Source organism: Carassius gibelio, chromosome B14 (genome assembly GCF_023724105.1).
Source record: "Carassius gibelio isolate Cgi1373 ecotype wild population from Czech Republic chromosome B14, carGib1.2-hapl.c, whole genome shotgun sequence".
NCBI classification, from domain to species: domain Eukaryota; kingdom Metazoa; phylum Chordata; class Actinopteri; order Cypriniformes; family Cyprinidae; genus Carassius; species Carassius gibelio.
This window is the reverse complement of record NC_068409.1, coordinates 10,879,406-10,906,010: the sequence shown is the minus strand read 5'-3', so window position 1 is coordinate 10,906,010 and position 26,605 is coordinate 10,879,406. Positions and strand designations below refer to the sequence as shown.

At 36.1% G+C, this 26,605-nt stretch overlaps 1 protein-coding gene across 1 annotated transcript in view; it reads left to right on the top strand.

Annotated features, from left to right (window-relative positions):
* The window catches only part of LOC127971645 (GPI ethanolamine phosphate transferase 2-like), a 105,555-nt gene that overhangs the window by 76,334 nt on the left and 2,616 nt on the right, over positions 1 to 26,605 (top strand). The window contains exon 9 of the mRNA XM_052574818.1: positions 8,914 to 9,317. Coding sequence (XP_052430778.1) covers positions 8,914 to 9,317 — 404 coding nt within the window. The remainder of the gene's footprint in view (positions 1 to 8,913; positions 9,318 to 26,605) is intronic.

Sequence of the window (26,605 nt, the reverse complement as noted above, 5' to 3'; positions counted from 1 at the left end):
TCCTCTTAATAATGCATATCTGCTTTTGGCCTCCTCAAACAGCAGAAACACAGGGAGAGTTTTCAGGGATAAAAAAAAAAAGAATTTGCTCCAGAGTTAATGAGATAAGAAGAGGACACCTCTTTTAATTACCTCTTTACAGGAAATAAAGATCTCCCTCTCTCCCTTTCTGTGGCACACGGGAGAAAATTGCTGACAGTCAGAGGTGAGAACAAACAGAATGATCATTAGAGAGAGCAAGCGGCAGAGGAGAAGAGAAATAAGATGAGCTGAGTGAAAGTTTTGCAGCATCACGTCTCAATTCCCAGTCGAGTTCCTGTCACCTTCCACCTTCCAGACGGCTGTCTGTTATTGTGAAGCATCACTCATGCTCAATATTTAATGAGCAGGATTTTTGCTCCAGTTTCCATCTCTGGTGGCAAGAGCTCGGTTTCACGCACAGGGAATATGTTGGGCTCTAAATTAAACGCTGGCTTTTAGGAGCATTCAGGTTGAATAAAGAGAAAGTGTCCAGCCTGAGGCGTCCTCAAGGGGCCGCATCATGGAAATCATTTGATGTACTGCGTATGCTCGAGACTGACACGCACTCGTGTACTCAAGTATGACAGCGATTATCATTCATGAAAACACACTAATGATTAATGTGATGGCTGATGATGGCATATCGGGGTTAGGACAGAGGTTTTATCTGCTCATGCATTCCCTTGCATCCAGCTCGACAGGAAATGGGCTACAAAATACATTTAGTGAAACCTAAGCTGTGAAACTGATCATTTTGATTTTTTTGTGGTTGTGACCTGTAAACTTTATTACTAATTTAGAAAATCAATTACAGTTTGTGGACAACAGTAACACAATATTTTTGCAATGTCATGTTTTATAATAATATCAAAATTTACTTATGAACTTTTGGAGGATTGAATCGTTGCCCAGCAGTAATATATATATATTGTGTACAATCTGATACTATTTTTGGTGGAAGTGTTCTTGACAAACGTGATAACCAGTGAATGGGATTTTTATTTTATTTTTTTAAATGCACTACATCCTCAAATGTATAATTGGCAGGTGCTGATCCAGGAGACAATTGGTTATGTTTCCAATTCATTCTCCAGGTAATGCTCTCTGAGGATCCAGGGCAGTTTGACAGAAATTTGAGTTATTTCAGTAACCCCTCACATAGCTGCGAGACCGAGGTGAAGGGAATCATGGGATTGATGTCAAGCTTCTGCGAGCGGCTCATGATTGACATTAACCTCCCTCACTGAAGGCTTATCAGAACTACTGAGATCGGTATAAACTAGAGAATGATAATAATTCTAAAAGCGTTGATGATTAATATTAAGACTAATGTCAAAATAAGTTTTATAATGTTTTCCAAAAAAAATCATAATGGCGCTGAAAAGAATAATTGTAGTAATATATAAAAATGTATGTTACAAAAATAATCTTGTTTTACTGGTAATTCCAGTGCTGTTTCTAGCAGATGTGGGTTGTTTCTGTATTCCATGTCCCTTGCTGTCGGGAATTCCGAGGCAGGGTTTAATTAGTCTGCATTAATTGCCTCCTGATCAATTAGTGCTGCTGTCATCCTTGTTAATAGAGATGTTTACTCGGCACTTCAGACGATGTTTTGATTTTTATTATAATCCAAGACTCAGAAGTTACCCTCACTCTGATAAAACCGCATCTCTCAGTCCTGCATCTGTTTTTAAATGTGCTCATTTGCATATTCCTGAAGTCTTTGTAACATTTCATCAAAATGTAAAAACATACTTGAAAGAACCTTTCATTTTTTGGCTCTTTCCTTTTACACTTTTGAAAATAAAGGATCTTTTTTTGGCATCGCTGATTCCATTGAGAACCTTTAACCTCCATGGTATCTTTCTATTTCCCAAAAAGTTCTTTGTCGTGGAAAAAGGTTCTTTAGAGTGTTTTTCACACACACAAAAAAATATTGCTCACTGAAAGTTTCTTTGGGGATACAAAAATTGTTGTTCTATGGTAGGGGTCGGCAACCTATTCGGCATGACGTGCCATTTTAAATTTTTCTGTACCACTTTGCCAACTCCACCCCGACCCCCGTTTTAATGTATTCTGTATTTAAACGGTACATATACATTTATAACTGATACGATATAAAACAATTTGATGCAAACAGTTTCTGATAATTTTTTTATAGTTAAAAAAAAAAATTTGAATAATAGATACACAGTGTGCCATATGTGTGTGTGCGACAAGGCCAATGCATTAAAACAGTTCAGTTTAATCACTGTTAATGCGCTTTAAATGATGCGTGTGTGCACACACACTCACACACATGCACCACTTTAATGTGCCATAGGTTGCCGACCCTTTTTCTATGGCATAAGAAAGAAAGAGAGAAATAAATAATGTCAATCAATCACTCAATCTGTCAATCAGTTAAACAGTCCTTTTGAAACCTTTTATTTTTAAGAGTATAATTAATATTCACCAGTATTCGCCAAATAGCTGTTTAACGATTGTTATCGTATTGTTAATGGAATCAAAAAGCCTCGGAAGTGTGGTATTCAAGAAGAGAAAAATAAATAAGTACATCGCATGGAAATATTTGGCTTTTTTGGTCATTTTTGGACAAGCAAACATTTTATCCTCTTTGAAACAATATTAAATAAAATCGATCAACTCTGAAAAAGTACATTTATGACTCCTTCATATCCATAAAATTTAAATCAGAAGAAACGGACATCTATTGGTATTTCTATTGAATAAATTATTAAAAGAAAGCTAATTTTCCTGGTTTCGTTTAAATAAATTGACTTTAATATTCAGTTTCAAAGAGAATCAGGTATTTTCTTGTCCAAATGTCAAAACATGTATAAAACACATACTGTACACTAGTTTTGTAGTCAAGACCACCTAAACTGAGACCAAGCTGAGACCAGCTACTGTCAGTGCATCCATGACATGCTGCTGGAAATAGGGCTGCCCTCGACTGAGGATTTTTCTGGTCGACTAGTAGTCATTTATTATAAGCATTAGTCGACTAATCACAGATTTATTAATAAAACATTTAAATAATTATAATGAGTATTTAATTGGCTAAATAGCCTAATAAGCGCTCAAGCACACATATAAGCTTGAAACAGCGCACTGCAGAAGTAATGATTATGAATGTGTCAGGGAAGAATTTTAATATTAAGGAGCCTGCATTAATATTTTAATAATTCAATGATAAAGCAGAAAGCTGTTCCCTGTCATTATTTTACAAAAGCACAATGTTTTGTTGTTATTGTGAGTGCACACAAATAAACGTAGAGTCTTTACAGATTTGAAAGCTAGATTATTCTTAACTGTATGACCAAAAATGAGGGAATATTTTAGAAGAAAGTGAGTGCACCGGCGCCTGTATCTGTCACGCAGTGAGCGCACTTGTTTCCACACTCCACGTGATTAGCGCACATTTATCTAGGTTAACATTAGATTGAGCAGCCATGTAAAGTTGCTAATACTTACATATTTCATATAATAAGCCATATTTGAGGTTGATGAATGACAGGCGAATGTTTGGATGTCCTGCCTGATGTACTGTATTATCAAAGACTAGCTGTTAACGATCTGTCCATCGAGAAATGCCTGATTTCGCTTGGAGATTTATTTTTTTTCTCTGCAACTAATAACATTTTGGTCAATCAAGCCTCTTCTGGTCGACTAACAATTACTTGACCCATTATATAAATCACAGATTCATTTATTCAGCCAATTTGTTCAAAGCAGCTGATTTATTTTACAAATCAGTGCTGTGAGTTGCTCGGAAAAGCTAAAATGTTCTGCTATGGATTTGTTTGCAATGTTTTGTTTTTTTTTTCCCGAAAATATTGACACAATATTTAATTGCCAAAATAGCAAAAATAAATAAACAAATCAATACATGAATAAATAAATTCATATTAAATTCTTGTTTGTTAAACATTTGTGTAAAATCAATATCACCTTTTGGAATTATGCTCATATTCTTAAAAACAGCTCTCTTGCTCTTGTGATGTTAATTTTAAATGAAAACAGGTATACAATAACTTTTTGCAGTCGAATCTTGTATTTTGGGGGGCATTTTTATTCATTTTGCTACATTTTTTACCGCAAAAAAGTACAGCAGCAAAAACAGGCTGTTTAATTGTACGGATCAGAGAGAGGGTGGACAATACTCCTGAAAAAACTAATTTACAGTGCATAAAGCGTAACATCATAAGTGGACCTAAGGGAAAACATAAAATACTGCATGATATGTCCACTTTAAAGAAACAGAAACTGGCTGTTTAGTTACACATAAGCTGATGGTGCGGCCCACACACAGCCTGTCGTCAGAGGGAATTTCTGTCTGTTTCTGCATTAGCATATAGATTAGCGTGCGTGGCCCCGTTAGCTCAGCGCTTGCTCCTGCAATGATGAAACCATTGGAGACCTGAGCATGCAGCCTAGAAAACTAACTCCTGATGCTTTTGTTCTGCTTTTGGTCCAGACTCTTGTGGATCCAAATATTCCCTTCGATGGGACCTACAATATGAAAAAGTGAAAAGTAAAGAGAGACGGTTTACTTAGAAATGAGAAGCGAGAACGAGTTCATCCCAGACGGTGTTTACACAAACACAAGTTGCTTACACAATCCATTTCCTCCGCCGGCTGACTTCTGCCCAGGTGTTGCCCAGGGTGATGAATGGGTGGCATTGGTTGCGGTGGCGAGGCCTTGTCACACTGGTGAGATGTGACCGGTCCCATTGGTAACACACATCAAGGCTGCACATGGTCATATTCATCATAACCAGGGACGCACAACCAGCCACAGAGCGACCAATTAGTATTGCGTTATCAGCAGAGCTGAGATGCTGTTTATGGCATAGAAATATTGTCTGTTGTTTGAATTAAGGAAGAGCAGCACATTTGACATCAGTAATGTGAGGGAAACTGAATTTTCACTTGAAGTAAAGTAGGGTGGGATTAGGGCTGCATAATTATCACTGAAGGATAATTATCACTTTATATTTTTCCCTTGATAAAATGATATGTAGATCCAATGTAATGTTTATGTCGCAAAAGTGGAATGACCGTTAACAGTTCCACACCAAACTCACCAAACTTCAAGAAAAGTCTGTTCACCAAGTGGCCATATTTGCAACGCCTTCGGGCAGCTCAAACAAGTCCTATTTAAATGAATAGGGGAATCATGAAATCTTAAAAACTGCTTGCTGAACTCACAATTTCATTACATATTTTCCTATGCTTAAATATCCTTTTAAAAGCTTATTTTACAGGGTAGACCAGCCAATGTGCAGTCAACACGCTTATGACTGTGCCTGTGCAATTGCTGGTCTAGCCTCAGGTTTCTGTGGGAACCAGAGCTTTTTCCACATTGTGCGTTGCAGTTTCTCGCATTCATAAGTGTAGGAGTGAAACGTCTTTGTATTTCTATAGTCTTTGGCCACACAGACCAATTACCAGCTCGGCTCAAACATCAGCATGGTGTGAGCTGATGCCTTTACTTGCTGGTTGGTAGGGATGCACCAAATGTGTGGCCTAAATTATTCGGCCGAAAATAGCAAAAAAAGCTCTTTCATTGTTTGGCCTAACAAGCAAAAAGACCATGCAAAAATGCAAGAATAAAACGTATTCGGTATTTGACATTCGGCCCAGTGTTTAATTTTGTTCGGCAGAAAAAACACAAGAAAAACTGTGCCATGAACAATCCTGTTAGAAGGCTTTTCCATGGATTTACTGTAGTAACACTAACTTCACCATGGTATTGCGGCCGAAATGTGGGATATACATATTATACTATTAATGTGGACATATTAAATGTTTTAAAGAAGTAACGGTTGTTATTTAGCTATAACATTTGTGCATACATTTATACTAAATGTATTTACACTCTTAAAAATAAGGGTGCTTAAAAGGTTCTTCACATCGATGCCATAGAAGAACCATTTTTGGTTCCACAAAGAACCATTCAATCAAAGATTCTTTACCTTTTTTATAATCCGAAGAACCTTCTTTCACTACAAATAACTTTTTGTGAAACAGAAAGGTTCTGCAGATGTTAAAAAGTTATTCTATGGCATTGTGAAGCACCTTTATTTGTAAGAGTGTAGGGTACTGTTTTTCATATAGAAACCATATATAGTTCCATTTTACCATGGTAGTGAGGTGCTATGTGGTTTTATCTTTGGTTTTCATGATCAGATTGTGTGATACTATAGATTGCCAATGGTTAATTTGAATAAAAGTAGAGTCCCAATTCAAACAATCAGAATTTTTCAATTTTCCCCAGTATATACAGTATGTTGCTGTTTATGTTAATAACATAAATTTACAGCTGCATCGTGCCATCAGAGTCAGGAGACAAATCTGTTTTAACATTTGAAACAATATCACACAGAAAATAATAAGTGTTTTGAATATTGTACCTCAGGTTTGTTCACCTGTGTGGCAAGTGTTTGACAAGTTCTGACTAAAAAGAAAAAGAAAAAGTAGTTTAAAACCATAATTAACCATCTGATTTCTACAACTTTCACTCAGGAGAAGAAATGAGTCTTTAATGAAATAAAATTTTTATATTCTTTGTGGTGAATTATCAATATTGACTGATAAGAAATAATTAATCTTGATAATTTCTTCCATATCACCTGCAGCCCTAGGTTGGACTTTTTTCATCCTCAGGACATGATATGAGCAAGGGTTATTTTAGTATTAATATAACTGTATAAAATGTATTAATATTTTACGTTAGCTTTTTAAAATCTCAGTAATAATTTTAGTTTAAATTTTAGTTTTGTGCTCCTTTTATACATTTCTATATTTAATTAGTTTGTTTTTATTTAAGTTTTAGTTCATTTAGTTTTTTTGCTATTATTATTATTTCCAGTTAGTCATTTTAGTGCTTCAACTGCACACTTATTTCAGTTCTTTGCAAAGGCACCATTTTAATTGTCAGGTTTATATTTTCATTTATTTCAGCATATTTAAGTTAAAAAACAAAAATGTTTAGAAGTTGTCATTTAAGTTTATGATAGCCCTGATATGATCCTGTGATGTTACATGATATGATATTTAGTGTACTGTAAAAAATGACTACAATATAATGAATACAATATAATTTGACCTAACAGAACTGTATTTTTAATGTTTATTTATAAATCTATAAATGTAATATTAAATATGTATTCTTATTTCTACTTTGTATTATAATATATTATTTTTTATTACTTTATGTATGTAAATGTTCATGTTTTTTTTTACATAAAAATGTGTTTAGTTTTTAGTTTTTTTATTAAGTATTTCTTAGTATATATTCTATTATTTCTATTTTTATATGTAATATATATTTTTATGTAATATGTAATATTTTGCATATATGCACCATTTATATTAGTCAAAATGCTATATTATTTATTTATTTATATTATTCATTTTAAACTTGTCTTCTAGTAAAAAAAAATAAAGAAATCCTTGAAGCATGATACATTTACTGAAGAAGCGAATCTGAATAAGATATTATGAAGCTGTTTTATTTTGTTTCATATTTATTAGCTGTGTGGGTGTGTGTCTCATTGCACTGGCAGATATTGTTACTTGATTTAATTTGGATTGCACCGAGTGAAAAACTCTGCTACTGCATTATATCTAAACACACCCTAACAACCATATAGCAGTGATCTATCATCCACCCACACTACTGTAACATCATGCAAACACCACTAATATATTGTTCACAGAAATATAGTTGGTTGATAATATTTTCACCCCGTGTGGCTGCGATTAGAAGGAAAGAAAATGAGTTTCAGATGCAAAGGATTGTGATTACACTTTGATGAGAGATGATGAAAACAAACATTCGTGTCTTCAGAATAACAGGCACTGATGAATCATTTGTAATGAGACCGGAAACATGTATTAAGAATATGATGGGATGTCGTTGTGTGTGATTGTGATTCTGAAGACATCGTCCAGTGCACAGGATATCCCTAGAGTAATGAGTGTGTGTGTGTGTGTATGGCTGTTAGCACTTTCCTTTTGTGTCAACACTGCTCTGCTCCCTGCAGCCCTGCACTTACACACGGTGGCAAACAGTCACAACATGCTCTCTCTTGTGTGTGTGTGTGTGTTTGTCTGTTAGCTCAGGGCTCTACACATCAAAGTGCTGTCTGTAGAGTTGTTTTACAGTGTTGGACACCGGTGACTTTGGTGTCAGCGGCGTTTTACTGTCACACACTGTCTGATGTTTCAGTTATTTGTGGTTTTTGCCCTTTTCAACTCTCACCGCTTCACCTTTTCCACTCCATTTCTCTCTCAATGCATCAGATCTGACTGCTTGGATTGATTATTTAGTGCAAACTTTTGTCGGTATGGAAGATGCCATACGAGATGTGTTGCTGAAAAGATTGATATATTTGGTGTGAATGTATTTCAACGGCATAAAACTGCTCCATGTATCATAATTGTGTGTCTTTTGTTTTTCTGTAGATGTCTGTTTCAAATAAATGCTGTATTTGTGCTTTCTATTCATCAATGGATCCTAGAAAAAGAAATGCAGCGTTGTTTTTCTCAAAAATATAAAGCAGCCTAACAGTTCTCAACATTGATTATGATAAGAAAGCTTTCTTGAGCTGCAAATCAAACATATTCAAATGATTTCTGAAGGATCATGTTACACTGAAGACTGGAGTAATGGTGCTGAGAATTCAGCTTTGATCACAGGAAGAAATGGACTATTTTGTGTGATGTACAGAGTTGCTGTCTGTGTAAAAGCTCCAGATCAGTCACTTGTGAGGCTCTATTCCAGTTAGTATGCTGCCTTAGAAAGTACAGTAGCTGCCTATATAGTAAACAGACTCATTTTGAAACAAGGCTAATATGTAACCCCTCTCTCTCTCATTCTAGGGTTCTGACTGGACTCTGTCAGAGTTGGACGTTCTGTTGCTGATTGGTACAGTCGGTCACACCCTTAGTTTGGCTTCCAGCAGCTTCATAGAGGAGGAACACCAGACTTGGTACTTCCTGCTCAACACGCTGTGCCTGGCCATCTTCCAGGACGTCTGCAGGAAGTACTTCAAGGAGCAGAGGCATGGAGATGAAGAGGACAAGGGGCCTTTGCTTCCCTCCGGTGCTGAGGAAGGACCGTCATTCTTCCCGGCGGTGGGGCTGGGAATGAGTCCGGGCTCGGAGAAATGGCTGGCGCTGGCGACCCCGCTGCTGACCTTGACCTGCTGTCGCCTGCTGAGGTCACTGAACCAGACCGGAGTGCAGTGGGCTCACCTGCCTGACTTTGGACACTGGCTCAACAGGTAGAACACAGAAATATCACATTTGGTTTTGGTTCCTTATGTGGAGCCTGTTGACTAACTATTATTATGACAAAATACATGACGATTCATTTATATTAGGTAATTTTTATTTATTAACTTTAATCAAATTATTTATTTATTTTTGATTGAAACATTGAATTTTTCCCCCTCCACAATAGCATTGTATTTCAAGTATATTTTGATGGAAATAAGGTTGCTGATAATCAGAACTTTAGATAGCAGCGAAAGTTTACAATTCTTAATGCTAGTTGCAACAGAAACTAATTTTAGGCTAAATGATATATGTAAAAAAAAAAAGTCCACAAACAATAACTGAAGACAAGCTAACAGTCAGTAATACAGTAAAAGCTAATTGCAAACAATAAATAAATGAGACCGAAAAATATATAATAATTTATATAATTAATATTTTTGTTCTTTTGTTTGATTTACATTTATATTGAAGCTCATTTCCACCATGGGATAAAAACAAATGAAATAGTAAATGCAACTTTTTATCTTACGTTTCACTTTTTTTCCTCACACTTAAGAGGTGAATCTCGTCATTATGAGTTTCTTTCTCACAAATACGGGGAAAAAGTCTGATATAAACTCTTTTTTTTGCATTAAAGAAACAAAAAAGAGAATTGCGAGATACAAACTCGGAATTCTTAGGAAGAAAGGCAGAATTGCAAGATATAAAATAATCTTGAGATATATAATCTCCGAATTGTGAGAAAAAAAAAAAAAGTTTCTTTTTTTATATTTTGCAATTCTGACTTTTTATCAGAATTGTAGTTTTGTATCACACAGAAGCCTCCTGGGGAGCAGCGCAAGTTCTCTTTCACAACTTCTTTTAAATATCAAGCACGTCCTTCAGTCGACTACATTGAACAATAACATGGTTAATTTGACTGATTTTTATGTTAAGTTTTGACTTTTTAAGGAGAAGCAAAAGCTCACCGCTATGAAAGAGAAGAAACAGAATGCGGCACGGTTTTATCCTGATTATTGTGCTTTCATAACTAAAATTCAATGACTCGCACAGTCCTACTAACTAGAACTGTTCAGTCAATTCTGAGGATGTGCTGCTCTGCTCTGAACCTTAATGCTGCGAATCGATGCCATTGTGAATATTGTTAAAATACATTTTACACATATTATTGTAATTATGTAATATTATGTAATATACTGTGAACACTATATAGTATCTAAATTATTTATAATAAATAAAAAAAAATATATATATATACTGTATATACTTATATATAATATATATAAGTGCTGTCAAATGATTAATCACGATTAATCGCATCCAAAATAAAAGTTTTAGTTTACATATGTATGTGTGCTGTGTATATTTATTATGTATATGTAAATACACATACATGCATGTATATATTTCAGAAAAATTTATGTTTATATATTAAATATATTTATTTAGAATATAAAGTATATGAATATAAATATAGACATGTAAATATTTGTTAAACATATTCTGTGTGTGTGTGTTTTTATATGTACATAATAAATATATAAAGAACACACACATATATTATGCAAACATATATATATATATATATATATATATATATATATATATATATATATATATATATATATATATATATATATATATTAGGGGTGTAACGATACGCGTATTCGTATTGAACCGTTCGGTACGACGCTTTCGGTTCGGTACGCGGTACGCATTATGTATACCGAACGGTTCGTTGGAGTAATTAATTATATATGAAAAAAAAAAAAAAGAGAGAGAAAGAAATATAATGATATGCGTTCAACAAGGTAGCCCAATAACCCAAACAACGTAACAGGCAACGCCCCTGACACTCCCGAAGAAGAAAAAAACACCATCTTATATGTTTATGTTAGGCTACTCAGCAGGCGCTCGCTCGCTCACTCAGTACACGCTGAAGGCTCGTTGCAAAATGTCTAATGCATTTAACAGACCAGAAATATAAGATCCTAAAATAACCAACATGTCTGGTGTTTGGGTTGGATTCCCTGTAAGCTATAGTGTCTAAATGCTGCAGGGATAGTTTGCTGCGTGCATGTTTCTCCTTTTTTTCGTCTTTTCCCAGATAGTACTGACGCATATATCCCAGATATTCCCGCTGGTTTTTTTTTTTTTTTGTAATCCCGCTGGTGTACCCTGTCATGTTGCAGATGCGACATACCGTTGTTTATTTATCCACCACTCTCTTGCCATCACCATTATAGCTTAAAGGGAATCCAAAGTGCACCCAAACACCAGACCTGTGAAATAAGTGATATCTCAAATCGGCTTTGAGGAGAGGTGTGCTAGTGCTTTTCTGAGCAATCAGATGTGCGATTTCTGTCCCGCAGACAGTGAAATAATCCCATAGGGATGGTCTTGAGCTGTATCAGTGGACCAGAATATCATCAGAGAGATGGATATGGGCTATTTTGGCCACTTTGCGATTAACCTGAACATCATGGCAAAACCCTAGCAATGATGGCACAAGTTTTGCATGTGTTTATATTAATCATAATAACCTGAATGACACTGTGTCAAAGTGCTCTAATGTATGGCTAAAATGTATTTTTGTTTTTAATGCATTTATTTATTAGTTTTTTTGTTTGCTTGCTTGATTAAACTTATTTTTATTCAATATACTTTTTTTTTTTACTTTTTTTTTTATTCATTTATCCAACCTTTTATATTTTTCGTGTTTTTGTTTCTTCTTTTATTGATTTTTACTAGTTTGTTCATTCATTCACTTTTCTTTATAAGAATTCATCACACTAGCAACATTTGTTTTTGTTTCGTTTTATTAATGCATTTTTATTTATTGTTTATTCAATTTAGAATGTTTGATCTCGTCAGTAAAGCCGGTTCTCTAATCAGTGGCAAATTCCATCAGGTGCGTGATTTCACATAGAGCAGCGGTTACTACACAGAGCCGTTGTTAACTTAGAAGCTGCGAAAATCCATGTTCATCATCAGCGTTTATTTGCGCAACTAGTCAGTTAACAACGGCTCTGTGTAGTAACCGCTGCTCTATGTGAAATCACGCACCTGATGGAATTTAACGCTGATTAGAGAACCGGCTTTACTGACGAGATGCGCATTAACGAACGGCCGATCTCGATCGGTGCACCCCTAGCAACTGCCCCAAACACCCTAGCAACCATCTAGAATACCCTAGGAGTCAGGGCATGACTCTTGCTTGTGTTTATGTTGATCATAATAACCTGCGTGACTCTAAGTTGAAGTGCTGTGCTCTAGGGTGAAATGTCATTGTTCTTTCATTTCCTCCAAAACCAGACGGACAGCTGTGGGCACACAGATCAGCAACACTGGAATTGAATAAAACAGAGAGACAGGGGTGAATGAATAAATAAACAGACATTTCGTGTCTTCAGCATATTTATTGAGTTTATGTGAGGCGGTGCGTGGGGTCTGTTGTCTGGAGACCGCTGAACACGTTCTTGCACAAAGTTTTCCTTTATTAGAGCGGACATTTTTATATCTGACGCAATATCTGGCAACCCAAACCACCTCTCTTTCACACACACATGCTGATATTATTGTTATTTTTTTGTGTGCATTTCACACACCTTCAGTACCAGACTGAAACCCGTCAGATCGAGTGAATCGCTGGCAGAACACAAAAATTATAATATTATTTAGATGAGTGCTACACACAAAATGGACAAACTTCAGTCTGGTTGGCTAGATCAGCACAGTTTCTAAGAGTAGGGATGGTTTTCACTGGATTTGACATAGTTTTCAAGGTGTATAATGTTTGAATCCAGCACGTTGTAGAAAGAGCCCCACTTGCATGGTTTTGCCTAATGAAGATTGACCTCATTTAAATATGCATGTGGCAGCACTGTAAAAGTGCATACGCAGCTGGTTTTGTTGAATGCTGTAATGTTGAAGATCAAATATGTTCAGATTAATGCATCATCTTATCATCTTCACTAGCACTGTTATTTGTCACTGGAAACTTTAGGTTATTGGCTTCTAAACCATTCAAGTCTTGTGTCTTGAACTTCAAGACACACTGCCAGCATGAACATGAGTTTAGTACATGATTCCAGGGCAGTTATTGTTTTTTTATTAAGAAGCTTTTGCTGACACCAGCGAACTCAAGTGCACTGCTGTTACTTTTGCTCATTCTGTGACACAACAGAGCTTTAAAAATGATTATATATACAGGTGCATCTCAATAAATTAGTTTATTTCAGTAGTTCCACTCAAATTGTGAAACTTGTGTATTAAATTAATTCAGTGCACAAGCTTTGGTTCTTTTAATTGTGATGATTTTGGCTCACATTTGGCTCACAAAAAACCACCAACATCTCAACAAATTAGAATACTTCATTAGACCAACAAAAGAAACTTTTTAGTGAATTGTTGGCCTTCTGGAAAGTATGTTCATTTACTGTACATGTACTCAATACTTGGTAGGGGCTCCTTTTGTTTTAATTACTGACTCAGTTCGACTTGGCATGGAGGTGATCAGTTTGTGACACTGCTGAGGTGGTCTGGAAGCCCAAAAGTGCTCCAAAATTTGGAGCAAAACTTGGTAAATGGTTGCAGTGACTTTGGTTTTCAAAAAACATAATGGACCAACACCAGCAGATGACACTGAACCCCAAATCATCACAGACTGTGGAAACTTAACACTGAACTTCAAGCAACTTGGGCTATGAGCTTCTCCACCCTTCCTCCAGACTCTAGGACCTTGGTTTCCAAATGAAATACAAATCATGTTCTCATTTGAAAAGAGGACTTTGGATCAGTGGGTAACAGTCCAGTTCTTCTTCTCCTTAGCCAAGGTAAGACGCTTCAGAAGTTGCTTAACAAGAGGAATAAGACAACTGTAGCCAAATTCCTTATCACGTCTGTGTGTGGTGGCTCTTGATGCCTTGACCCCAGCCTCAGTGCATTCCTTGTGAAGTTCACTCAAATTCTTGTATTGATTTTGCTTGACATTCCTCATAAGGTTCTCTCGGTTGGTTGTGAATCTTTTTCTTCCACACGTTTTCCTTCCACTCAACTTTCTGTTAACATGCTTCACTTTAAACCCTGATAAGTTCACAGAACTCAAAAAATATTTTGTAACAGATTACACAAAAACATTTAAGTTATGTTTTTAAATGTTTTAAGTTTACATAAACTTAAAAAATTTAATTCCAGTTGCCTTAAATTATCTCAGAGTTATCTTAAACAATTATATTTCTGAACTTATAATTAGGGAGTCATTCACTCATAATTTTATCTATTTTTCAACTCCTATAATGTTGGAAATACACTCAAAATTAGGCTTTTGCTGTCCATCCTCAGTCTAACCACAGGCTCTACTCTTCACCACAATGGTAACACTACAAATCCAACATAACATAAACCTTTGTAAAATCTAATATAACACAACATTTATGTATTAACTTATGTCCCTCTATGTTAATCTTGTGTAAAAACACAAAAAATAACACTTCATTTCTAAATTTATTTTCCTTGTTTTCTGATGCAAAGCATGCTGGGAACTAGAAAACACAATCATTTTAAGTTCACCTCACTACAACAAATTTTTGAGTTAACAGAACTTATTTAAATTAAGTCCAATGAACTTTCCTTATTATTTGAGTGCAATTAACTAATTTAATTTGATTAATTTCACTGTTCGGTTTTACAGTGTTGGATACAGCACTCTGTGAACAGTCAGCTTCTTTGGCAACGAATGTTTGTGGCTTACCCTCCTTGTGAAGGATGTCAATGATTGTCTTCTGGACAACTGTCAGATCAGCAGTCTTTCCCATGATTGTGTAGCCTAGTGAATCAAACTGAGAGACCATTTTGAAGGCTCAGGAAATCTTTGCAGGTGTTTTGTGTTGATTAGTTGATTGGCATGTCATCATATTCTAATTTGTGGAGATAGTGAATTGGTGGGTTTTTGTTAAATGTGAGTCAAAATCATCACAATTAAAAGAACCAAGGACTTAAACTACTTCAGTCTGTGTGCGTTGAATTTAATACACACGTTTCACAATTTGAGTTGAATTACTGAAATGAACTTTTCCACGGTATTCTAATTTATTGAGAAGCAGCTGTAGTCTAGTGGGATTTGACTGTGCAGTCTGTTCATCCACAGCAGTTTAGTGGAGCTGGTTTAGCAGCACCCTGTTACTGAGGAGGCGGGGTCTGCGAGGAACACCTTTTGACTGGAGCTCAGTCTTTCATCTTTCTTTCTTTCTTTTTCTCCATTAGTTTGATCTTTCATTTTGTTTTTCTTTTTGTTTATTAGTTCAATCATATTATTTTATTTTTGTTTGTTTACTTATTGATTGATTGATTCATTTATTTATTTATTAATTCCTCCAGTTGTTTAAATGTTCATTAATTTATTCAGATTGTTTCTTTTGTTATGCATCTGATCCGTCTTTTAATTTTGCTCAGTTTTTCATTCATGCAGTTCTTTTTTTCCAATTCTTTGACAATTCCCTTTAGTTTTTCCCTGTTCTTTATTTTTTATTTAATCTTTGCCTTTTTTTGCTCACTTTATTTATTTTAAATGTTCTTTAATGTTAATGTTAAATGTTTTTTCATTTTTGTTCATTCCTTTATTTGTTTATTTGATCTTTCTTTTTAATTTGTTTGTTCATTCCTGTTATTGTTCAATATTTATTCATTCATTCATTGAAATTCTTTCTTTCTTTCTACAGAAGAAAGAAAGTACAGAGGTAATGTGATTAATGAGTGTGAGTAAATGATGTCAACATTTTCATTTTTGCATTAAACACTCATTTTTGAACCTTTATAAATATTTAATTATAAATAAGAATTTTAATTTTTAAGTTCAAATCCTTGAACTATGGGAATTATATTTTATAGTAGATTATAGTTCACAAAGTTTATTGACCTTAAAGCTTTAGCTTTGCAGGTGGCATTTTTGTAATAAAACACATAACTAATTGTTCCACATTTGATCAAAGCAAATGCAGAGTCTGGACTCTCGTTTGAGTGTGTGTGTGTTTGTGTGTATCTGGTGATTTTCTCTGGCCGTCACTTTTCCTGCTGCGTCACTCTCTCGGCATATACGTCCATGCCGGGGAACAACGTGCCGTTGCCAAGTTCTGGTTGGCATGGTAACACATGTTGGATTAAAGTGTTTTGTGCAGATGTAGTTTGTTCTCTGATGGAGCTTATTTACAGTGAAGAGGAACACAGACACACTGGCAATACAAATGATGAGATTTACCTTCTTCTCCAGGGAAATTGCTGAAATCTCCAGCCTGTTTTGCTCTAATTACATTTATTGTGACTGATCCAGTGTTGTGTGAAACTGTAGAGTCTCAAGTGACAAGAGACTCCTGATTTAACATAGTTAAAGTACATAGAGTCACGCTGCCATTTGGAAAAAAGTGCACTATACAAGCAACTTACACAAAGTGAAGCTGTTCAAGGGGACAATGTACTGTATGATAAACTAGATCAGATCATCATAATTGGATTATATAATATACTTCCAAACAGGCCTTGTGAGCTCTTGAGAAGTCTCTAATTAAATGTGTCATTTGAACTTCCGGCAAAAACTAGTCCTGAAGAAACACAAACAACCTGTTATTTCTATCTATCTTATCAAAATCCACATGTATTGGTGACTACAGGCAGTGGTGTTGTGGTGCCTGGAGAAGTGGGTATACTTTTCATTTATGCCCCCATTTTGATGCCTAGCAAAGGATGAACGGTCTGTGATGTAAACAGTGACGTAAGACTAGTCTGGCATATTTAGTAATAAATATACTATATGGTAGAGTCCTGCACGGGTCAATTTTTGGACACCCGCGCCCACCCGTACCCGCAGAGTTCAGCACCAGATCTGACCCGTCACCCTTAATAATATAAAAATTAAATCCGCACCCACCCAGACCTGTTAATATTTGGCCCGTTACCCGATCCGCGCCCGCGATAAATCACACACACTAAAATATTCCAATTAAAGTGCTTTTTTATCTCGCACCTCTCTCAACATCACAACAGTATGTGTAATGGTAATTTAGACATAAAAATATTGCATATATTAATTATCCGCCCGCATCCCCGCCCGTGAATTTTAGAAATGTCAAAATCCACCCGTTTCAGCCACTTTTATGCGGGTATCCGTGGGTATCCATGGGTACCCGACCTGTCTGCAGGACTCTACTACACAGATCCATTCAGAATCTAAAAAACACATTCAGGCTTCACCAGCCTCCACTGTAAATGTGACTCTAAGCAATCTCTAATGAATCAGTTGGGTTAAAAAAAATAAAATAAAAATAAAAAAGATCTGAATGCAAAAACTTGCTTCTTTTAATTTTTAAGGTATTGTTTTCATTATTATGTGCTGATTCAAATTAGGAGACAATAATTAAGGGGGGGTGAAATGCTATTTCATGCATACTGAGTTTTTTACACTGTTAAAGAGTTGGATTCCCATGCTAAACATGGACAAAGTTTCAAAAATTAAGTTGTACGTTTGAAGGAGTATTTCTGTTCCAAAAGCACTCCTTCCGGTTTGTCACAAGTTTCGGAAAGTTTTTTTCGAGTATGGCTCTGTGTGACGTTATATGGAGCGGAATTTCCTTTTATGGGTCCTGAGGGCACTTCTGCCGGAAGAGCGCGCGCTCCCGTATAGCAGAGCTCGTGATTCTTTAGCTCCGCCCACACGCCACGCCTCCAGCTGGTCGTGTTTTTCCAGGAAAAATTGGTACAGACTATCTTTCTCTTATGAATATAATAAAACTAAACACTTTTTGGAGTTATGAAGGATGCAGTACTACTCTATAGGTACTCAAGATTAACAGGATATTGAGTGAAAACAAGCATTTCACCCCCCCTTTAAAATGAATATCATGATTCCCACTATGGCCACTAGTTGGAACTAGAAGATAATTTATTCTCTAATTTACCATTTCCACTCTGGAATATAGTTCTTTTCACATGTTTTGCTAATGGATTTATATTTAGACATTATAAAATAACTATTATAGCATTTAAAAATCTATTTTTGTCAGATTTCAGCATTGTTTTGTATTAAAGAATGAAGTAGCAAGAGTTTTCAACTCTTCAGATCTACTTGAATCACATAGATGCCTGTTTTGAATTAAAATCGCAATTTTCAGTGAAAGGTGGCTAGTTTGTATCCTTGGTTACAAGCTTCTTAGTTTCTCTCAAATATAAATCAAACGCACATTCACAAACGTGTTTTTTTTTGTCAGCAATATACTACCCTATTTTATTTTTTTATTTTTTATTTTATTTTGCACAACGAATAGCCAATTTAAAAAGATGCTGTATTTCACTCTTGCAATAGATGGTCAGTAAACAAGCACATGTAAAGGAACAGATTCATTAAGGCTTGGCCAGTTCACAAGGCACAAGAAAAAACACTTACCAGTTATGAAAGTTTATGAACATCAGGTGCAGCGGTCACATAAATGTTGCCAAATTTTTGAATGGTTGCATACAACAAGACTATAATTCTTCCATCCTGCAAATTATGGTAATTTTCGTCAGTTAAGGCTCGTTAGCTTTCGGCCTGATTTAAATCAGACACAGAGATGTAATGCGGTAAGATCACATTTATTTGAATTAATTAATTATATAATTTATATGAATTAGTCAGAGAGAGAAAAACAGAGAGAGAGAGAGAAAGAGGGATGAAAGTTCCAGGTGTGTGAACCGCATGTGTATGCGCATCTCTCTCTACAAGCAATTATGCATAAAAACAACAGTTTTACCCCCTCATTGCAGAGAAATATAACGTTGCTAGTCAGTAGCCCGTCTAAGCTATTTTACTAATAAAAATGTTTGTGCTCTGTTATCGTCGTTTTGTGCATAATGTTTTGGCCTTATCACCCAGCCTAATTCTCGGGTAAAAACACTTAAAACAACATTCTGTGTAAAAACAGTACTATTATTTATAAAATCAAAGCAGAGTGATACAAACAGTGAAACGGTTGGAGTTCTGTTATCACAAGAATATTGCACTCCTCTCAGCCAATCAGATTCAAAGACATGAAAAAACTGTTGAATAAAATAATAAATAAAATAATAATTTCACTCTTTTTACTGATGTGTTACTTACTGTTCTTTCTTTGTAATTATTTGTATTAATTAGTAAAACCTACACCAATTTTAATGAAACAGGCCTTTCCTGTTGTACCTTTAAGACTCCTATATGTACTTTATATGAATGTAAACTTGTAGTTTTGAGTCCTTGTGGGTTATCATATACAGCATTTTTCATGTTTCTGACATCATACCAGGCTTATTATTGTTGATTACATCTAACATTATTAAAAAAGCTGATCTGAAATACAATATAAATAAAAAAAATAAAAAAATTATATATTGATCTTATTTTCTCTCTCATTTTCGTAATTTAATTTGATGTACTAAAATAGCTAAAACTGAAATTAAAACCTGTAATAGACATTCAAAATAAATGATGAAAACAATCTTTAAAATGAAAAAATAATAGAATTTATACAAATCTAAATATGAAAAAAAAATCTAATAGCATATTAATTATACTAAAATATCTGTATATTTTTTCAGCTTTTTTGGGAACGTTTTGTATTACCATAGTTAGAGTTTTTCTACAAAGTTTGGCAAAGAACATTGTGTTTTACTCAACATTGGCCTCATTAAACTGAGTTTTATGCAATGATGCTGCAACAACCTTTCGATGTGACACTTTTTTATTAAAAATACTGCAGTGCAGTAAAAAAAAAAAAGCTTGAAATGACTCATGAGTTATAGGGCAATAACAGTGCTTCTGTAGTTCACTGTACCGGGGACGTCTGCAGTTTTTTTTTTTCTCATAGCAAACCTCTTCTTTCATTTTCTTTAGCCAAAAAAAATAAATTCTCAACATTTGTATAACTTTAAAATAGAAAACAGACAAAAAAGACTTTTCAAATATTCAGGCCTAATCCACATATCAGTGATACATAATTACAGAGCATTTTGGGAATATTAATCAGTGCTAGTTTTTTAAGATAATTGTTTTAATGGCGCTTGAAGTGATCTGTCAGAGCGAATGAGGAATCGGAGCCAGTTATTAGAGCTCGAGCTGGTAATGATGGTACAATTAGAGCCACTCACAGAACAATGAATAATGGAAATCATGCCGAGACAATCAGACTTCACCCAAGACACACACACACGCTTACACAGATTTTACTGGCCTCTTGATTTTTACAGAAATTATTCTTTAAGAGGTCATTCCAGAAGGAATCAAATTTTACTTGGTCATTTGAGCTAAAAGAGTTACTTACTGTAACATTCAGCACTCAAGAGTTCCTCCGCACTCTACAAAAGCGTTCTGACATCAGACATGTAAGACCACCCACATACACACTGAGGTGTTCAGAAACTTGTTCCATCCAACCATGATGAGGCAATAAGACGCAAGTACTGTAGGATAGATACTGGTATTACTAAACAGCTGAAGAACTTAAAGGGTTAGTTCGCCCAAAATTCTGTCATTACTCACCCTCATGTTGTTCCAAACCCAAGACTTTTATTCACCTTTTGCAACACAAATTAAGATATTTTTGATGAAATCTGAGAGCTCTCTGGCCCTCTGTAGACAGCAACGCAACTGCAATATTCCCAGGTCCAGAAACATTGCAAGGACATTGGTAAAATAGTTCATGTGATATCAAGAGTTCAACTGTAATTTAACAAAGCTACGAGTATACTCTTTTGGCACAAAGAAAACAATAATAACATGATTTATTCACCAATTCTTCTCCCCGAGTTAACATCTTTTCGGACATTTTGGGCAGTACCCAGTATGCCCACGCTGTCTACTGAACGTAAAAAATACTGATTAAATTTGGCGAAAGTGCGAGCATACTGAACATAAACAACGGTAACTCATAGAGAAGCATTGTTGAATAAATTAAGTTACTATTGTTTTCTTTGCACACAAAAAGTATTCCTAAGCTTCATAAAATTATGAACAACTGATGTCACATGGACTATTTTTACGATGTCCTTATCCTTTGTTTCTGGACCTGGGAACATTTTAGTTGCATTGCATAGAGCTCTCAGATAACCAATGCTTATCAACCATCTTTGGGCTTGTAGTTTGGGCATAACTCGCAAAGCGATCCAGTTTAAGGAGTTAATAAAGTAAGCCATGTGGCTTATTTCTAAGAAATACCATTTGGTTTTGAGTTTATTATGGACATGTTCTTAATTTGAGTTTTTATTTTTTTCTAGCAAGATCTGGCAATGCTAAATCAAAGTATACTCTGTGATTTTTATTTTACCACATGCAGAAAATACTCAACGCAGATTAAGTTAATTTAAGTTAAGTTAATAACTAGTTAACTAGTTCAGTTTCTGTAAACACTGTATAGAGTTTCTGTGGATGCTGTTGTCACTACCTGAAATTTTCAGGAGTTAAAGGTGCAGTAGGAGATCTTGGAAAATTCTAACTTGAGCCTGATAGCACTGAAAGCAAACGCCCCGCGAGCGTATATGTTCCATGCAAAGGGCATTAAAGTGTGTGAGACGTAAATTTAAATAGTATTTATTTAACCTACAGAGGTATATTGTGTCACGTTTCACACTTCTCTAGTAAATTTGGTATGTGTGTAAAGACGCAGCATAGCACAAATCCGTGAATGTATGTTCCGAAGTAAACTAAACTTCAATGGATTTCCCCTGAAAAAAAACGCTTACAACCAGAGTTAGGTGCTTCTACACCCTTGTTAATCAGTTATCATTTCCCACTGATTTTAGGAATAAATTATGGGTACGTTTAGGTTTAGGGGTAGGGATTGGGTTAAGTCTATATTTTTGGACAATAATGTTGATCCAGGATCATCAGAAGATGTTGATCCAGGAACATGTCTTGGCAAAATCATGGCAACAGTGTGTACTGAACAGGATTAAGCACTAAAAGGTGAATTTACAACCAAATTGAGCTGGAGTGTATGTGGCCTTTGCGTAGCAGCTGCAGATTCTTCAGAAATATCCCAACTTTAAAGCATGCCGCTGCATTTTATTAGAGTTGCTTCTCATTTTGCATGCAAACACAGAGGGCATTTACATACTGTAAAAGTTTTAAAGGCACGTCAGTCTTAGGTGGGGTTTGAGAGTTGTTGTTTTCATCATGTGAAAATATTAATATTCATGATTTTTAAATCATTCTAGAGCTGGTATAGTTGTGATGAAATTGATCTGATTACCATAAAACACAGGATGCATGCATAATTTATTTGCTTTTACACCAACGCTTTAGTATTGCTCCACATTTTTTCACTTTGCGGTTTAATGCCAGTTTTTCAGTTATGCCTGAGAATGATACATTGTTTACTATTTGCATGGTTTGGGAGTGTTTGAATTGCACTCTTTAGACCATGGAATCAATATGAACACAGCTGCATTTGTGTCAGTCATGTCAGGATAGGGCAAAATTCTAAATGAAAGATGGAATATGGAACAAATTGGTTCAAATTAATCAGCTGAAATTTTAACGGAAGTTGAAATTTTAGTTGGAATGTGTGGCGAGTGGGGCAGGGCCGAGAGGCGTGGGAACGAGGAGTGAGGCCAGGTGTAGTGATTGGAGATGAGCTACACCTGCGCCCCACCGCCACAGAATGAAAAAAAAATTTTATTTAAGGAATTTTATTCTGAGAAATTGGATTGTGAAAAAGCTTTTTCCACCCTGATCCACATACTGTATGTTAATTAATCTACAGTATATATTGATTAGTCATTCTATCTATAGGAGTTCTAAACTTTCAAACTTCAAAGCTATTCAAACTTTGCTTTTCTAGTTAAAAATTTGTTATATGATTTTCTTTGAATTACATTTAATTTTGCTTTCCTTCACATTCAAACTTCTGCATTCCATTTTACTTCCTCAATTTGAATTAAAGAATCAAATTTGACTTTAAAAGGCATTTGCAATTCATTTGTGACCCTGGTAGATGCACTCTGTATATCCCATAACCCCACATAAATGCAGAGCTTCAAACTCTGCCTCTGTGAACCACCCACTCTTTATTTATCTCATTATAAAGTCTGTCCCTGTGAGCCTCGAAAGATTTCCCCTAAAGTGCTGTCCGACTAGAGCCTGATAAATGACCGTCTTAAGTGGTGAGACGTTCAGTCTGACTTACATAATTCAGCATGCTCAGTCAGCAGTGTCACTACAGCGCACAAACTCATACACACAAGAGATCCAGGAAATGCTCTTTGATCAATACTCCGCTTTCTGGAATCCCTGCAGGCCCGGCTGACCCATCCCCCATCTGAGCCGAGCATTTACACAATCCATTTGATAGAGAGAAATACGGAGGCTTGTTAAGAGATATTTCATTTCCTCCGAGGCAACAGGTGCTTTGTGTTCAGGGATATTGAATCCTGCAAACAATCTACTACCTGAGTGTCTGAGGTGTGGATTTGAATTGCAAATGCCTTCATCCGCCGGCAAACTCCTCGCAAGGCGGAGAAGGACCACCGTTCTGTTCGCAGAGAAATTTGTGACAGACGCGGGAAAATGATTTTAGGCAGTGCTGTCGGGAATCAGCAGCGGAGACTGTGATGTTGTTGCACAGTTTACAGAAGATTCACTGTGAGTATGAGCAGCTCCACAGGTCTGGAAATCAGCCGGTCTGTTTATACAAGCCAACTGTCAGTCAAAATGATGGAGCAGTCAAAACTGGACTGAACGATATGTTGTTCCTCAGATGATTCGGTATTAAATGTGGTTTGCTGTTTGCTGTTGTATTGATTGATGTTATGTCCAACAGAGCAGAGAGCATCGTGTTTTCAGACTGTGTACTCTTGGTAAACTATATTGGCCTTTCTGTCACATTCCTATTTTGTAAAACTTGGGGAAGTAGTTGAAACTAACCAAGATTGCTCCAGATTTTTGCATATTACAACAGCAAAAACAAACAAGTTTAAAGGAACAGCTCACCCCAGAAATGAAATTTTTTATCATTTATTCGCTCTCACGTCGTTCCAAACCTGTATGACTTTCTTTCTCCTCCAGAACATAAAAGAAGAAACTCTTGTTAAATTACCATAAATGTAGTCAAGCTTTGTGTCCCATCAAAGGTTTGGCAGCACGTGAGGGTGAGTAAATCACTGTCCCCTTAAATGTGTTTTGGTAGTGTTTTCTCCTGTCAGTCTTTGGCTTTTGCTTGTTTGTCTCGTAATGTAATTTAAATTCACTGTTTAGTTTCCAGGTTGAACCCTGCACTGCTCTCACTTATCCTTGCCTAGTTGTCTAGTCATATAAAATGTGTGAGCATAATTACACCGTATAGGAAATCTCCCAGAATGAGCCTCTCGCTTTCTCCCTGTGAGAGGGGTTTTATAGGCCAGCCTGCGGCAGTCCCTTTGGGTAGAGGAATGAGGGAGTTTAAACTCACAACAAAACACGCCAGGCCATTGTGCTCATCCGGGAGCATCTTCAGCTGGCTTGATCCAGCTCGATGTTTGTGAAAGATGGGAGCTGCATGCTTGATTATTTTCTCCTAATGTTTCACTTGCCATATCAGTATTGACAGAAAGCACTGTGTTTACCACTTCAGGGAATTGGGCTATCAATATTTATGTCGCCACAACAATAAATTTCCATTTTTTATGCAAGGCTGGTGCCGGAGTGTCTTTGACTCATGTCCGCAGATTGTGGAGCTTTTTCTGTTTGGCGCTGTAGAACCTGCCCTACATTCAAATTCGTGTGAAAGAGGAATAAGGGCATTTGCTCCTTGGAGAAGCCAAACTCTCACAGTGTGAGTCAAAGGTTGACCGGACCGCTCGCACATTGATTCGCCCAGGGCTAGAGAAAAGATTTCTGATACAACAGCCTGCAATCCAGGAACTAGATTCTGGTGTCTATCATATGAGTAACACTTGTTCTTCAGGCTGAAACACTGAATATTTGTTCAAAATGAGTTAAAATGACAGAACGCTGTTTTATTGTAGGTTGGGGAAATCTAGTCTAGTCCTGCCCAGTCTAGACCAGTTCAGTCCAAAGTATTGTAAATCACTCCAGTTTATAAGCTGTTTATAGGCTGAGACCATCTAGCCCAACCCAACCATAACCAAAGTTAAATCCAGTATTTCAGTAAAATGTATAATTTCAGTAAGTCCAGTAAAATCAAAGTTTAGTTCAGTGAAATGTAGTCCAGTACAGTTTTTAGATTGAGGACATTTAATCTAGCCTAACACACGTCAGTCTATAATAGTCCAGTCTAATCCATTTCAGTCCAATGTAGTCCAGTCCAGACCAATCCAGTCTGCCATCAGCTCCAGTCCAGTTTATAGGTTGAGGCCATCTTGTCTGGCCCATAATAGTCCAGTCCTGACTGTTCTAGACCAGTTCAGTCCAAAGTAGTGTAAACCAGTCCAGTTTATAGGTTGAGACCATCTAATATAGCTGAATCATAATTCAGTCCAATATAGTCTTGCCCATTCAATATAGTCCAGTTTATAGATTGAGGCCATTTAATCTAGCCTAACCCACTTCAGTCCATTCTAGTCCAGTCCAATACATTTCAGTCCAAAGTAATTTAAATCAATCCATTCTATCATCAGCTCCTGCCCAGTTTATAGGTTGAAGACATCATACTGTATCTAGCCTAACCCACTTCAATCGATTCTAGTCCAGTCCAATACATTTCAGTCCACAGTAATTTAAATCAATCCATTCTATCATCAGCTCCTGCCCAGTTTATAGGTTGAAGACATCATATCTAGCCTAATCCACTTCAGTCTGTACTAGTCCATTCCCGCCCATTATAGTCCAGTACAGTCCATTCTAATTCAGTTCAGTGTAATCTAGTCCTGTCTAGTCCAATAAAATCAACTCCAGTCCAGTTTAGAGAATGAGGCCATTTAATCTAGCTAAATGTATTAACCCACTTAAATCCATTCTAGTCCGGTTCAATCAATTTCAGTCCAGTGTAATCTAAACAAATCCAGTCTGTCACAGCTCCAGTCTAGTTTATAGGATGAAGCCTTCATATATAGCCTAACCCACTTCGGTCAATACTAGTCCAGTCCTATCCATTCCTGCCAATTATAGTCTAATTTAGTCCGGTTCTGTCCATTCTAGTCAAGTCTAATTCAGTTCAGTGTAGTCTAGCCCTGTCAATCTATCCAGTATAATCAACTCCAGTCCAGTTCAGTGAAATGTAGTCCAGTCCAGTTTATAGATTGAGGCCATTTTATCTAGCCTAACCCACTTCATTCCATACTAGTCTGGTTTTAGTCACCC